This window comes from Plectropomus leopardus, chromosome 11 (genome assembly GCF_008729295.1).
Source record: "Plectropomus leopardus isolate mb chromosome 11, YSFRI_Pleo_2.0, whole genome shotgun sequence".
NCBI classification, from domain to species: domain Eukaryota; kingdom Metazoa; phylum Chordata; class Actinopteri; order Perciformes; family Serranidae; genus Plectropomus; species Plectropomus leopardus.
Genome location: NC_056473.1, coordinates 26,782,538 through 26,799,857, shown reverse-complemented (window position 1 = coordinate 26,799,857; position 17,320 = coordinate 26,782,538). Strand labels below are relative to the sequence as shown.

The following is a 17,320-nucleotide window of genomic DNA, read 5'->3' as shown; positions in this document are numbered from 1 at the left end:
TTTTGTCGCTGTCTATAAGCCTGCTGATCCAACAAGTAAAGACTGATTTCACTGAAACCCGCCTCGCCTTCTGTGTCGATTCATACCCATTCATTGATACACCAAACAGTAATACAAAAAAATATCTGTTTCAACTACTCTCAACTTCATCTGAGATCAAATTTCAACACGGGACAAAATATTAATCAGCGTAGCCTTCGATTCCTACTTCTATGTTTGAGTAGAACAGAAAATCACATGTTTTACATTACAGGTCAACAGGGAATAAAAACACAGTGCTACCCGCTGGGTATTTTGACAAAAGCAGTTAAACAGGACTGGTGAAAGTTAGAACTGGGGGGATACACATGACTAGAAACAGGTGAAACCTCGATTACCTGAATCTCTACCTGCTCATTTTAACAGACATTGTCACACACACATTGTCCTCATGCAGAGCTCTCAGGACTCAAAGAAAGTTATTCAGTTACACATAAATGAACTAACAAGCACACATGGCCAAGCTGTTACTGAGGTCCTCTTCTCAAGCATCTTAAAGAATAGAGAATAAAACTTATTCATAACCTTCCTACACCTGCTATAACCCCTTGGCATCCACATTATCCAAACTTTATTCTGTGTACTGCATAAAATATGTGCTTTGCACTCAGTTTAGAAGGCTGCACAAAGCATCAAGTCTTCAGATGTCAGGATGACAGAGTGCACAGCTGTTTGGTCTTACCTTGGTGTGGAGCTTCGACAGCTGCTTTTCATCCAGGTAAGTCTGGGTGTAGACGCGTCTTTTATAGCGGAACTGAAACAAAACAAGAACAAACGTAAGAGGCTAAGCAGGTTTTAGCCTTTCTTTTCTTTGTGGGTTGACTGCTTTACAAAAAAGCCCCACTACACACAAAATAAACAATATTATTTAATTGTTAATATCCACAGTCATTGCAAATTACTTTGTCAAGTATTAGCTTCTCAGATATATAAAAAAAGCAAGAAAAACTAGAGAGTGAGAGAGACAGAGAGAGCATGAAAGAGATAGATGAAAAATAGAAACTGAAATTTTGACTCATTTAATAACCATGCAATGACATCAGGGGGCCAAATATCTCCTTGTATACGGCTGTCATCTTTTTTTAGCATTCCTGCTTGTCATCTTTTCTACATATTACATCTTGCTTGAAAACCTCCTGCTTCTTAAAGCTTGAGTATAAAGAATAAATTGCAAACAATAAAAACGGTTTCCAATTTCAACTGAATAAATGTGCAGGAGTTTGCAAAGAGATTTGACAAATTAAAAAAGACAAGTGGATTCATTTAATGAAGAGAAAATCCCACCCACCCCCACTTGGAATTAAAAAAATTCTCTCCAACTTAAAATTTTAATTAGCTCTAGTATGTCAAATAGCTAATAGAAGTAAAACAACTTCGACCTCTTTGACCAGAAACTGATTGGATTATAGACGGATAAGATTCCGGCTCTTACATTTTTTCTAGACAGGAAATTCACATTACATCATCCATCAGCAAGAGCATTCATTGTTTATTGCAGTGCAGTGCATTCAGGTAGTTGTAGGTTTTCAACCTGTTGAGCAAAAGTGACTGCCACAGTCCTCTTTCGCTGTCTTCTCTAGTCATATAACACCAATTTGAAAAGAGTTTGCGTCTTACTACTGCATAGACAGCCCAGTTTTACTTCACTTCTTTAATAATACTTTTTTAATAATCCCCCTCCCTCCAAAACCCATTTCCCAACTTGTCAAAAGTCAGAACATTCATTACGTCTGGTGAAAGCTGCTTGTTTAATAGACAGGTTTCACTGAACACTGACAGCCTGTAATAGCTTTAAAAAAATGTTACTTTCACTGCCCAGGACTTGCAATGTATTTAGGTTCTGTATGTGTGTGTGTGTGTGTGTGTGTGTGTGTGTGTGTGTGTGTGTGTGTGTGTGTGTGTGTGTGTGTGTGTGTGTGTGTGTGTGCCTGCATTCATGCATGCGTGTGTGTGTGCACCTGCATGCAAGCATTTATGTGTATGTACGTTAGTGTGTGGATGTCTCTCTCCAGCGATGTGTGGCATTCACCAACAGGGTAAATCCAAGAGACAGCAGAGCGGGTTTGAGCTGCTAATCCAACCCTGTCAATCATCTCCACACACCACAGGCCTCAGGGAATAACTGCTGGTCAATCAATGACACACACAGTGCTTCAACAGCGTAGTAGCAGACACTCGCACAAACACACACAAGCTGATCACTACCGCTGTTCATCTGGATTGTAAGACTTTACTAGCCTGTCATCACCAGAATAATTCACCGAGTACTCTACTTTATTCTTTTAAATGTTGGAAATAAAGTATATCTATTTAATTTGGGACTGGAACCTCCCAGATCATTTTTAATTTCCTAGGGGTGTAGACCAAAATGCCCCAGGATAAACCTCCAACCAATCAGAGCAACTAAACATGATGTAGCGCTGAGAAATGGACAAATGTACCCAGACAACAGCGTGCAGAGATGAGCTGTGAAGGAGTGTTGTCATTTTTGCCATCAGAATTTGTTAAAAGTGCTTTAAAATAAAGTTCAAAAAATGCCTCAAAGGCCCTCCTCCTTGCTAAGCTCAGTTTATCTCACCGTCATGTCCCTGTCATAAAGGTTCATGAGCCAAAAACAATGTGGGCATGTATTTCGCATAAAGCACCATGGCTCTGTAATTTGTCAGTCATTGTCTGAAACACACCAAATATCAGATGTACGGTTGTGACTGGCCTGGCCAAAGCCTGGTCTGCTGGATATCTGTCTCAACAGGAGGTGGACCAGATGTACCAGCCAGAGCAAATAAAACATGAGCTTGCAGATTCTTCTGGTTCCCCGAGTCTTTGCAAGTACAAAAACATGCTTAAAAAGTAGAGATCAAACAAAACAAAGATGTAACTTCTTCTTGTATACTTATATATATGTGTGTGTGTATTTATAGTGGTAGGAATAAATTAGTGTGTACTTCTTCCTTTCTCCTTTTCGAATATGTGACATTTAGGTTTAAGTGGCTTGAGTATTTGTTTATTGGGACTGATGAATAGGTTTTGTACAGATCAAAAAAAGGTCATTGCATTTGGCTGTAAGGCTTGTTTGCTTTTATTTGTGTATTTTATTTTTCCTTTTACATGTTCGAAATGATGAAATTCAATTCATTTCCTGCAATTTTCCTGTTCCTGCAGTCCATTTATCAAAAGAAAATGTTGCCATTGTAAATTTCTGCAAACCACAGTATGTTTCATTGGCAAGTTTTTATGAGTGCCATATCCAAGTTTTTAAAATGATATAGTTCTGACAACATGCATATGAGCTGACTATGTAATCAGGAGTTGGAAAGGATGGTGGATAGATCGACCAGAATGCTGCAGAGCCCTGATTGAGACCAGCAAACAACAAAACAGTATATTTTTTACCAAGACATCAGTGCTACTTCCAGTTATGATTGTGTCTGTAATGGGGTAATCCCTTGCCGGCTAAAAAATAAGTTTCACACAGCTTTTACACAAAGCCTATTAGGATGTTTCAACTTCTGTTGTGCTATGCTAATGTCATTTTGCACTACTTTCCATGGGTCAAGTGTTTTTGCTAGCATTAGCTTAGCATTAGCATTAGCATCAGCATTAACATGGTAAGCTAGTGTCAGTTTGTGCCAGTTTGCTGTGCTGTGCATGTCAACAGTTATCAAATCCAATCAGTTGTAAGAGATACCATCATATCACACACAGTTTAACTTCACAGTCCCGTTCTGAAACATTTTCATGTTACCAATTGTTTGGTCTGGTTGAAACCCCCTGGTGTTACCTTCATGCAGAGGTTCCTGATTCAAATGCCAAACAGAGGTGGGAGAGTCCAAAGCATTTTGTAAGGGAGGGGGGGCAGGAATGTACCACATGCATGCAGTACAGAGGGGTGTTTTTTTGGTAGGGCAGGGATGCTCATGTCATGATATTTCTGTGTCAGGATAGATAAATCCACAGAAATGTTTAAGTATACGTAGACTGCACATGTTACATGATATATTTCCCATTTTGCATAGCTTCACCTTGCTCTTGACTGGTGATAACAATTTAAAAAAAAAAAAAACACCAATTGAAGATTTTGTGTCTGTGTCTCATGCCACCACTGGGCCAAATCCTACAGTGCAACCAAAAAGAGACATTTTCTTTACAATATCAGCAGCACTTCCAGCAGAAATTGTTCCACCAAAATTTTGCTAGAAAACAATGCCATTTCCAGCAGTGTGTCACCAAAAAGCTGTTGTTTTTAGACACTGGCAGCATTTCTGGTGGCAACTGTGCCACAAAGTAGGTATTTTAAGCCAGAACATCACCTTTCCCTAAACATAACCAAGTGATTTATGTGCCTAAATATAACCACATTAACCACAGAGTTGCTGAAATGTAAAGAAACTTCAACATTTAACATATTTGTTACATAATAATATGCAAATGTTGCATGCTGTTTGCAGATATATACAAGCCAACATTTATTCTGGCAGTTGGGTTGGTTCCTGACACAGCTGGAGACCCTAAAAATGATCTTATAAACAACAGTAACCTGCAATCTTAACATCGGACTTATGCAGAGCACCACTCATGACACTGCCCCTAACTCCTCCAGTAGACTATAAAGAGTTAATGTTTTTTTATGCACTTTCCTGCATTGAGGTGTATGCACTACCTAGACTTTCTACAAATTGGTTAATTTCCTTTTTTCTGGCGAATATCCAGTTGAAGTTTTAAATAAACAGTTAAAAATGTGAAGAATGTTGGTTTTGAGCCAGGTGGTATGTACGTAAATGGCTGATATTGATATTCTGATGCACTAACTGCACACTTAATTGAGCCTTTTGTGTCTTATATCAAACTGTGTTTTAACCTCTGAATTTTTTACAAAATAAGCATTTGTTCAGAAACATGTTTCTGATTATATGACAATTCATCAAGCTGGTGAAACAACAGAAACATCCTCCAGCCAGTTTTCAAAGGTCTACTTTTGTCAACTGACTGCCACCAAGAGTCCAACCCTAAATTAGAACAATAAATCAATTCTGAAATATTAAGAGCCATTAAGAGCCAAGGTGAGAGAAAAATTATGCATACAGAGTGAAGAGGAGACAAATAGCCTTACCATGAGCACGCAATATGCCTCGATATTTCATCATTGTTGAAATAGCCAAACTGCACCACCAAAGAAAACATGGTAAAGGCTATTCATTAAAATGATTTATTACAATTGTAAAGCAATATGGGACTATAATAAGCAATAATGTAATTAAAAGTAATAGCAGTATCTCCCTATGCAGCAAAGATTGACATTAAACTGAGGCTCAAGTGGAAAGTGAATCTGTTTTATGCTCTTCATCTCTTGACACATCAGAAAGCAGAGAAAACAAGAACGGCCAGTCAAAAGACCACCCGGTGTCTTTACACCACTCTTTGTTACACGACACATCTTTACACGCCTGCATTTCTCTCAGATCAAAAACCATGATGGACAAGCACAACAATTATCTCCATGAGATGACAGCCGCTGTAGACAACACACTGTCATCGAGCAGGGTATTTTTGCTGCTAGATTTGACTGACACCTCATGACAGAAAAAATATACACTGCATGCACAATGATGCACATACACCAACATGCTGTGTGAGGCTGCATGTGTGTGCCTGTGATGCAAACATTAAGACACATTAAAAAGACTACAGCAGATACTCTTCAACAACAGCTGCTAATAAGATGGAAATACAACAGGCATCATGTGTTCAGTCGATGTGAAGTACAGTTGCCCTTAAAAGAACAATTTGAAAGTTGTTGAATACTGAGGGGCTGTTTATACCTTGTTGTGTTATAGTAATTTGACACGATTTAGAGATGTTCACTCCCACGTAGGGATGGGTGTCATTAAGATTTTAACGGTACAGGGCGACCTCTAGCTCTCCTGGTAGAGTGTGCTCCCCATATGGCTGAGGCTTCTGCATCTGTACCAAAATTCTTCTTCTTTTTCTGATTAAACTTTAAGCCTACCATTTAAGGTATCGGCTGCCACCTTTTTATTTATTTTTAATGAGGAAATGACCTGTAACTCTCCTACCGCCAGCACAGCTGGTTTGCTGAAGTGTCACAGCCAACTCACTAATGGTGTAAACTATAAACTAACAAAAAAATGACAACAACCAACATAAACCACCATGTTCTGAACAGACACATTATAAACACTGATAAAAGGGACATGTGCTGTAACATAAAACAGCAAACGATAATACTGTTGTGAATATGAATAATGAGGAAGTAAGTTTTCACCTATATTTTCAGTGGTTATGTCTCCGAGTGCACAGCTGCTCACATGATGTGGCAGAGTTCCATTTTAATAGATACACTGTGGACAGAAAGCATGCGCTATAATGCAATAGGCTTGAAAGTCCAACGCTTACATCCAGTTAGGACCCTGTGTAGGCAGTGCACAGTGCAGATGCTGAATTGAAATCTCGCAGTTGGGATCTGGTTCTTTCATTCTGCCGAAATGATTTTATCAACGACAGAGAAAAAATGAGTTTTGGAGTCTGAGAAGCGATTCAGAATCATAAAAGTTAAAAGCAAACCTTATGTGAAGTCATTTTTTCCCCATGTTATTTGGAAGATGATTGTGCACAAACATTACAAAAAGATTATGTATAGTGTGGTGGCATGTACCATCTCACTTTCCATCTCTTGCTGTCTCCTGCCAGCACTCCACGAAGTCTCATACATACACATGTTCCATACCTACCTCCAGGTAAGGTACAGGAGCGATGGATGGGAAGGGGTATTCCCTTAGCTGTCTCTCCTCATCCAGAAACTTGCCAGCCTTGCCGTTGTAGGCCGGCTGGAATAGGCCATAGTTGAGTACATCCTTTAGGCTCTGGTTGAGATTGCACAGGATCCGCTGTTTGGACAGCCAGATAGGAGCATCCACATTGAATTTCATACATTTCTGTAGAGACAAGAGCAAAAGAGGGGAGAAGGTCAAGCACATGTAATTTTTCTAAATATCACATTTGCACTTCAGTTAAGTAAAACCAAGAGTTTGGGGGGCGATACTTTCCTGAGTCAAAAAAATATACCATTTAGGTGCTGTAAAATGTGTTAGAATATTAAATAGGACCTCTTTCATTACAGAGAGATATACTGAACTTCCAATGTCATGCCCAGGGGAGAAGCTAGGCTTTTTATTATAATAAGCAATTCACATAGGTATGGCAGCATTTCACCATTATCCATTACTTTTCATGAAAGGTCATCCTCGAAGCCAGTGCTAGTTACCATACTAAAGTAAACAAAACCGTAATATAAGCAAAAGCTCTTACAGAAACACCTTCCTGACACCAATTTTTCAATGGCATAAATTTGAGTCTACATGTGAGTGTGCATTATTCATGCTCTGAAAATTAAGCTGGGCAATATTTAACTGCTACATAAATAGCTGCAGTAGCTCTGTCTGCAGTCATGAATGAAACAGTTCACAGGTACTGTATGGATGCCCATGGGAAAAATGAAAAAAAAATTAATCAACTCAGTTAACTTGTACGCTCTAGTAAACATACACTGAAGTATAACCTTAGTGGTACTCTCTTTTTCATAAATTACTGATATTAAGAAATAAGATAAAGCTTGGTTAACTGCTAACTGAGCCGCATATGTCATGCTAAATTGAACACTTGAATAAATTACCATGCTGTTCTCCACTCTGTTCAGAGTGTAAAGGACTATGGTTACTGCAGCTAGGCAGAGCACTACCCTCAAGCTACCACATTGTGGAGCCTGAGAGAGAGAGAGAGGGAGTGTGCATGCAAAACCCACAAGTAATAAATCAATCACTGCTGCCTGCAATATTGATTCAGCACCTCAACTCCATCCTGTTCAGCATCACTATGTTTTTGACACTGTTGAGAAATCGCATCTTATCACAGCAACACAGTGCAACTAACATCCACATGATGCCCAGATGCAGATGCAAACAGGCAGCTCTGAGACATCAGTGAAAAAATTTAAAAATCTTAGCCTGGCATGAAGAAAAAAAAGAGCATTATTGTAACTGTATGTGCAAAGACAAAACGGCATGCAGAATGCCTCATTCACAAACAGAGTGTACGCGCAAATCTGTGATGTGTGTGAACGTTTTAGTAGAAATCTGGGATTCATCAATATGTTCTTACCTTAATTTTCATACTCTGCGAACATTTTTAAAACCACCTCAGACCATACATACCCACAAACGATGAAGGCCTGGCTGTCTTAGAAAATGTTAATACAAATGTTCTATCTAAATGTATAACATGTTAAAAATGTAATTATTTAAAAAGGCTAATGGACAACAAATAAAAATGTTGATTTTCTAATGCATTGGTCATGTGTAGCCGATTACATAACTATAAAATTGACACCCTTTCATCCTCATCAATTACTAATTTAAAATTTAAACATGAAAATTGAGCGTTCTAGTTTTTACTTTATAGAAATTGCGCATACTGAACGTTCATTTAAAGACAACTGGTAAATTAGCAGCCTATTAATGAGCATGCAGCATAAAAAATTCTGATTTACATCTAAGCAGGTGTTAAGTTGTCATTTCTAACTGTGCTTGAAGAGACTGCAGTCTGTGCCTTCAGCAGAGAGTGCATCAGACACCGACATGTTTGAAAGTGACACACAGCTTATCAGCTGTTTCTGACTGCCGTTACATTTACAGACACTCGCTGACAGTCTGACACTGGTGTGTGCGGCCTAAATATGTGTACAGAAAAAACTTCACCACTTTCTCCATGATACACTTCAGGGCAAACTGATATCCATATACTGTATAGGGAAATGGGGGTGTGTTAGTATGCTGATTGCAGAAAGCAGAAACAAGAAACACTATCTGCAGAGTAAAAACATTAATTTAACACAAACAATATTAATGCAATGTAAATGAGGCTGATCATTACTAAGAGACAGAAATACTCATACACCAAAAATATATATGTATCTATGACTGCACAATATGTTGCTCTAGGTTTGAAGTTTTATCAAATAACTTCTTGACTCACTAAAGGCTTGGACACACTTTCCTCATGGATTAAAGCAGTACAAACACATGGTTTTTACAAGGTACAGGGAGGAAGAAGGGTGTTGACAATTACTAGGTGTTCACACACATTGTTTGTTTGTATGTTGTTTGTTTCGGTTATTGGTAATATGTACATATGTAAATATATTTGGTAATTTTTGTTTGTAAAATATGAAAAAAAAAAAAAGAGACAAACACCTGCTCCCGGCAAGATTCAATAAGCGTATGCTTCTTCCTGCTCCTTTTCAGACATGTTGAGAAAATTATGTGTTTGATTGTTTTGACTATTTTAGTTTATTTTTGCTTTTTGTTTTGTTCTCGCATGTTCAAAATAAAGCCTTCATTCATTCATTCATTCATTCATTCATTCATTCATTCATTCATTCATTCATTCAATCAGTGTCTGTGGCAATTCTTCGTACCACTGAGGATCTGCTTCAGCCCTCATCAGTAAACAGAAGGGCTGGGAGTTAAGCTTGCCATCCTCCTACTGGCAACATCAGGTCAAACTGAGTCTAAAAATACACTGCTGGGTCTGGAGTAAATTTCTGTCAAAAAAAAAAAAAATTGTACACACAAGGATGTCTGCATAGGGGTCTGTGCAGAACCGTGTGCATATTTATGTCACAGGGACCAAAACAGAACCAGAATTGAAACTATGAAATGACTAAACCGAATTGGTCTTAAAACAGACATTATGTTAGGCTGAGGGGGCAAAAAAAATGTCAAATATGATGGGACATCCAGTCTTTCAGTATATGCAGCTACAACATAGAGAAATGAGCTTGCTGACATTTTGAATGAGTATCTACGCTTCATCTGTATAAATGTCATCTGATGTCAAACATATAAAAAGAGATGTTGTTATGCAAATAATGAAATGTGCTCCTTAAGTATCACGTACAGACATAAACAGAAGGGTAACAGGATCTCTTAGCAGTTGATGAAGTTAAATCATCCAAAAAACAAACTGTCCTGTTGGTCAGATAGGGGAGGAAACCAATCAGGGGGAGGCCCAGAAATATTAGCCTTTTCTCTTATCCTGGAGCACACATTATCGCATGCTCATGATGTCAAACAAAGCTCTGATCTGAACCAACAGCAGTGCAGCACATGCACAGGGGCTGTAGTTCTGTTCTGTTCTTTTTTTTTAATGCAAGTTCGGAAATTTGTTTGTTTCTGTGGGATCAAGACAGCGTCCCTTCTGCATAATGTCTGGTACACATCCAGAAGCAGGTTAGTTTTTATTGCATCATTAAAGTGCAGATTAGGGCCAACAGCTTCTATTACCTCTCACAACAGTCTTACACGGACGACTGCATCGCCTGTAAAAACGTGCCTGGTCAGAACGGGCCGACTGCTTAACCTCCAGTTTTTGCAGCTTTCTAAAGAACTGCTCATCCCAACGTCATACTCAACACTGCACTTCCCTGGTAATTGAGAATTCACCTGCAATGACACAGTTTCCTCTCCAGTGTTGGAGTATACAAGTCATTCACTATTTAGGACCAGACTATTACCAGAAACATAAGTGTTAATTATGACAGTTACATGCTTGAAATATTTGAATTTGCTACAATGTAACATCTCCGCTTTGTCTGCTCTGGCTTTCTTCATCTGCTCTTGAATGTTCTGTAGCAAGAGACAGAGAGCAAGCCTCACCAGCATGCTGTTCAGCAGTTAAGGAGGGTCCCCTATCAATATACTACACAGTCCATACACACACTACAACACACTACTAACATGTGTGTCCCATAGATCTCAAGAGCTTGCACTCAACACTGCACTTTATTTGGTCCTCGGCCAACACCCACTAAGTGTAAAGACAATTGGATAAAGCGTAGTCGAGACAACCAAAAGGCAGACATACACACAGAGACTCTGTCCATTTTAGTTAGATAATGTCAAAAAGACTATGACAAAGACTCCAGTTAAACATCACAACCAGATCATATAGAGGTATCGGCCTAAAGCAATTCAGGGAAAAGGAAATTGCAAAGTAGAAGTGCTATTACTAGTGATATGATCAATCTTATTGATAAAAAAGGCAGCAGATGCTCCACAGTGTCCTCCTTCAGACAGGTAGTAGATAATGATGAAGCCAGCATGTCATGCTATCATTAATTAATTTACTGATTAGTTGATTATTGGGCCAGTTCTCTAACTGAGCACTTCACCTTTGATGCTATTTCAGTTTTTAGGCTGGAAAAAAGGTTGTGGTATCAAACAGCTCAATGTAATAACACTTTCAGCCACATCTTTCCTCTGACCATTTTGACACGTCAAATTAACCAACCAACAACTGACATGTGCTTAAACCTGCGCTCTAAACAGGAGAAATCCCCATTTGTGCATCAGTATTAGTCTCATAAAGGCCCTTCTTTTGGTTTTTCAGATATTACATTTTGCATTTATAATCAGAATCAGAATTTAGTTTATTGCCAAGCAGGTTTTCACATACAAGGGACTTGCTTTGACATATTAGTGCATAACTTAAATATAGTATTAAAGTCATGAATCATGAATATAAAATGTGATTTTAAAAAATACTTTGGTAAAATATATCTGTTTTAAAGTAGAGCTTGACCGTTTTAGAAGTAAAAGTCTATTTGCCTTTTAACACTACATGCAGTCTTCCCCATCTGAGTGGTGGAATGAATCCACCAAAATAGTCCTCAGGATAATGTGCAAAAATACAGAAGTTAAAACTTCTGTGCAGAAAGATGCCAAGGGTGGCAACAACTCCAAACTCCAACTCTCCACTACCTACTTCTCTAATACTTTGACTGTCTACTTGAAAACCTGGAGAACAGAACCGATAGAAAGATATTTTTCCAAAACTGTAACAAAATTAACATTAAATATAGCTTTGAAAAGAATCTTAAATTGAGATACATTGTCTTTTTTCATTAAACTGAGAGATGATAGAGTGTTGGGAGAGACTAAAGGCTTAGGATTAAGAAGGCCACTCGGGAAAGTTTTGTCAAAGCAGGGAGATCTTACCATCGACACACAGTCAAACAGCAATGAATGAGCACACACACCCACAAACAAATACACATATCTGTAACTTCAAAGTCAAGCATTTAAAATAAAAAAACAAGCTAAATCATGGCAAAATGTCCTTGTGTGTTATTAGCCTCGCAAAGGACTTAGAAATTAAACTCTATTAAAAAATTAAGAGCTAGCAAAGTCACTTTCAAGAGTGACTGAGTAATTATGGAGAGCAAAAACTGATACATACTGTTCATACATAAAATAATCAGGCACCACTGTAGAGAGTAAGCTGTGACAGATTTTTTAAAAAAGCTCCTTGAGGCATATTATCAACTCCACTTTAATAGTGGCTGAGCAAAACCTATCATATCAGGATTTGTCAGACTGAGCACCACACTGGGACCGAAATAACTTTCCGTGCGCTCAAGAAGACACCACCAGCTCTACTTAGTGAACGGAAGTATGCCAAACACACCTTTGGTATTTCCATGGCAAGGCTCCCATGGCGCACCTGTGGCACATTTGAACACTGGGAGGGATCAGAAAGAACGCATTAATATAGGAAGGGTTCCCATACTTTTTTACGGACAAAATGTCCAAACTTTTCCATGACTGTTCAAGGAATCTTTTATTTTCTTGGCTCACTTGCCCCATTGTTTTTCAAACATTTCAGATTAAAACTCTACTATGAAATAATTTGAGCTAGCTGGCATACAGGACAGAAGAGACAAACCCAGATTGAAAATAACAAAACAGACATAATGAAAAACAAAATGTTGGCACACATTTACACATATTAACGCTACATTAAGACGACAGCTACAGAAAATTAATTTGCTGTTTTGTTATATTGCATTATCCATAAAAAATACTTCATGAATTTCACTGTACACAACAAAATTCCATGACTTTTGAAAAACTTTCGATTACTTTTTTCCTATTCCCATGACAGGAAAAGTGACATGACCGTGGGAACCCTGGATAGGTGGGTACATTAAAAGCTGTGACAATCATGGCTTATTAAATGTACTACTTTCATCCTGTTGAAGAGCCCTTATCGTCATGACGCACTAACAGTTTTGAAACCTTGCAAAGAGTCGTCCTCAGAGGAAACTTACTGTTGTCAGTGATGTGGGACAAAAGTTTAAAACTTTAGTTTGGAACCCAAACAGTCTCGATTACATCATGCTGCTTGATACAGCCTCACATTCTACCTTTAATATAATGAAAAATGTGGAGCTCCAGGGGAAATATGGGCAGTCGCTACCTAGTTAACCGGTGTTTTGGATGGATTAACGGATTGAAACCGTTTTCATGCATGTCTTCTCCAACACACCCATTGATGTGCAAAGGAAACTGGGCAAAATAATTAATCAAAATGACATGTTTGATGCTCATATAAGCACTGAGAGGGGGTGGGCTGTGGTTATTTTGTAACATTGGGATGATGTTTTCACAAAATATTTGCAGCGGTTCCACAGTTAGAGAGAGCAAATGGAAAAGATACATGCTTTGGACAAGCCTTCAGTACATTGTACAAAAGCGCACCAGAGAACACGTGTGTTGATATTTACATGTTGAAAAGAACTCAACACCTGTGAGCTATTACACTGATAACTACCAAAAACAACCCAATCTCAGTTAGAGCACATAGTCTCTTCATGACATGACATCACCAAATGTTAAACCCAAGTCAGTGCCTATACTGAGCACTGTTATAACACAGAGCAGAAGGAACAGTACTCTATAGCGGAGACAGCACACATTACAAAGGAATCACAAAATAATTATGCTATTCATTAATTTACTTATTTGTTGCATATTTGTTATTTTTTAACTAAATTTTAATCTCTTCTGGTATACATGTACATTTTGGTCATTAATCTGTCATCTTGTAATGCAAATACATCATACAGAATGTACGTAAGCACAGCATTTCCAAATTTACATCTGAAACTGGGAAATTGGCCAACTCTATAGGGTGACTTTCCATTTTTCTTAACAGCCACATTTGTAGATGCTCTATTGTGTAAAATAACCTTGATTTTAGTTCTCAAGGAGGCAGCTCAAGATGTACGTTTATGTAATTGCAGGTCTTTGAGTTTGTGTCCTTGTTAATCTGTGTGACTGAGTCTCCTTGTGAGTTTGTGTGTAAACTGAGTTTGCCTGACTCCACATAAAAGACACAACTGGCATAAGACTGTAACCCCAATGCCTCACACCTCATAAAGCATGCTGTGCACCCGTCCACTGCATCACGTCTCCTTCCCTGCCAGCACCTCTTCCCACCTGCTTGTACAGTGCTGACACTGTTTTGCTAATCAATGAAGCACCAGCAGTAAAACTTTCATTTAAGGGCATACCCTAATTACAGTTTCAAAAAGAACTACAGTGCTTAATACTGAAACCACTGACAGTAATTACCATTATTAGGGCAAACTCATCTGTAATTTTAAAATCAAGAGGAGGTAGTAACATCGCACAATTATACTTGATTGATTCAACATTTACGCTGGATTTTCTTAAAACTCAATTACCATTTAGTTATAAAATGCTCTGTCGTTTGTATGTGTCTACTTCATTTAACATATGAGGCACAATGCAAGGTGTAAAGGTATGCAGCACCAAAACACTTCATCTAGGTTCAAAGCCTGCTATTAAATCAATTGACTAAGTTTAATTTAATCCGACAACTTTGGTATTCATAACATTTAAAACCTACTAGCCGCCTTTTAGTGATCTGTATTGCAGCAAAGAGTCAATGAGACAATGCCATCAAATAAAGTAACATGATTAAAAAATATTAAAATCAATCTAACTCAAAATCAATACAATTGTGATGTAATTACACAAAAACATTGCGTGCAGTAGTCCACCTTCCAACTTTTCATCCCCCATCTTTGTCACATTCTCTTTCTCCCTCTCAAACACACACACACACACCTTGTTTTAGCACATTGACATCGTTTCTAACAGTTCCAGATATTTAGCATGCTAGGTGTAAGGGGAGCGTCTGTGATGCATTGTCGGCAAGGGGAAAATCAGGGTGGTCATTAAGTGTAATCTGGGCATTAGGAGCATTTTAACAAAATCTCTGGTATAAATAGATCAAGCTTAGTGTAATAATAGACTCATAAATTGTAGCTTGAATAGATTTGTCTTAAGTAAGTAAGTATTCTATGATAAATTACCTTGTCACTAGCAATAGTTAATGATCTTGTAAAAAAACAGTACAACTTATTTTAACAATTGTTTAAGGGTTATCAACTTGTTTAACAAATAAGCACATACATGCAGGAGTTGAAGGGCTGCTTTTAGTAGTTATCTTTTTCCCTGGACTGATAGAAAAAACAACCACAGTGCACAGTGGCATTTAGTTCAAATACCAACATCCTCCGTCACACACTAACCTTTTTTAAAATCTAATTTCATCCATCCACATCAACAAAAAAAAATGCACTTAGTTACAGCATAAACAGCATGAAACCAACTCCAATGACCTATGACAGAGAAATGGCCCTGTCATAGGTGTCACAAAGTGGGGCCCCTCTTCCACTCACTGATTCAGTCTGAGCATGCAGGTCATGTGAAGTAAAGTCTGTATGTGTTAAGTCCATTAGGCATACTGAGATTAGCGCATGCTGTTCTCATTAACTCTGGAAATTAAACATTGTTTTAGCCTTGTCTTAAAATTATTGATTCCATTCGCATTGATCAAAGGTTTTCTAATATCCCAAACAACAAACAGTAAACCACAGTCATAAATCTTTTAGAGATGAATATTTAATGGTTTCAAGCCAAAACAAACTTGGACAGTCAGTCCATTGTTCAAGCCAGGAGTGACAAATAATGATGAGAAGACTAGTGGAAGGAATAAATCATATGCACACGGGTGCAGTGAAGAAGATGGTTAGTGGAGTTTTGCTTGAAAGTTTATCAAAATTCATACTAATTTCAAAGATGTGGGGGCATTAAGGATAAGTACAAATTTAGAGTATGTATTTAACAAGGTTTGAAGGTTACACAATCCTTCCTTACTAATAACTGACTGTATAAATTTCTAAATAAACAGAAAAAATCTGGTGGAAAATGTGAACAGTATTTCCATCTTCAACAGAAAAAAAAAACACTGACTGTAGCTGAGAGTAGAGCAAAGAAAGGCTGGACAGGTGTAAATTTTCAAACTGGTTAGATACTAACAGTGATACTGGACAAGTATACCAAATCTCTCAGCAGCTGCTCCTGTGTGGCATATCATGTCACTGTGTCACAACTGCAAACAAGTGTCCTACTACTGCGTTGCATCACATAACACTGGAGCTCTCTTGCCACCTTGAATCCACTAAATATGCACTTCTGTCACATCATGTAAACAAACCACCTAGGCTACGTCTCAGCTGTGCATCTGAGATCCCAATGGAAACGTAATCACCTCAAAGATAGGTGAGTAGCCTAATTGCTATTTTGCTATGTTTGTGCTACATTAAAAAAAAACGTGTTTTATAATGCTGGAAATATAATTGGAAATGACATACAATATAGCCAACAGCAAGTAGGTTGCTATTTGCAATGGTCATTTACCAGAAACGTTCAGCTTCCTTGTAATCTCCTTCCAGCCAGCTGCAACCTTATTTAGCTTTTTGTAGTGAAATAAGGGACATCATATAAATAATTCTTCATTTAATTTCATGACTTCTTTTGTCTATTGTCTGCTTTAAAATCAAGCAACAGGAATAAACAGAAACAGGGCGTCAGACATAATTCCAGCTCAAAATGGCATAATGCATTGCCTGCAGCCAGTTTGGAAACCTCTTTCATCAGAAAAATCCAAAATGTTGCCATAGTGGTGCAGTTTTATATTCTTGAAGGACTAACTGCCATTTCTTGTCTGGTCACCCAAAAAACATGCAAACTTTTCCCTACTTCCAGCTCTGATTTCCAAGTTGCTGTACCCAGCTAACTGTTTGTCAGACACTGGTAGCTCAATTAGCCTGTATAAAAACAAACATCATTTTATGTATATCATGTTGTCATATTGGTTATTACTAATGTAATACAAGTTTAATATGGCACCTTGATGACCTCAGCAGAGGTTCTTGATGTAAGATATTTTTTTAGTTTTCCAAAACAAATTATAACATATGTTGTTTTAGCCGGTTTGCATTGAATCAAAGTGGTTTAAGCTTGAACGCTGGAGCTGATGGCAAAACCCCAAA

The 17,320-nt window shown here is 38.0% G+C and overlaps 1 protein-coding gene across 1 annotated transcript in view; it reads right to left on the bottom strand.

Annotated features, from left to right (window-relative positions):
* shank3a (SH3 and multiple ankyrin repeat domains 3a) overlaps positions 1–17,320 on the bottom strand; it is a 221,936-nt gene that overhangs the window by 139,586 nt on the left and 65,030 nt on the right. The window contains exons 3-4 of the mRNA XM_042496156.1: positions 6,789–6,992; positions 722–793 (exon numbers count right to left, since the gene is read on the bottom strand). Coding sequence (XP_042352090.1) covers positions 722–793; positions 6,789–6,992 — 276 coding nt within the window. The remainder of the gene's footprint in view (positions 1–721; positions 794–6,788; positions 6,993–17,320) is intronic.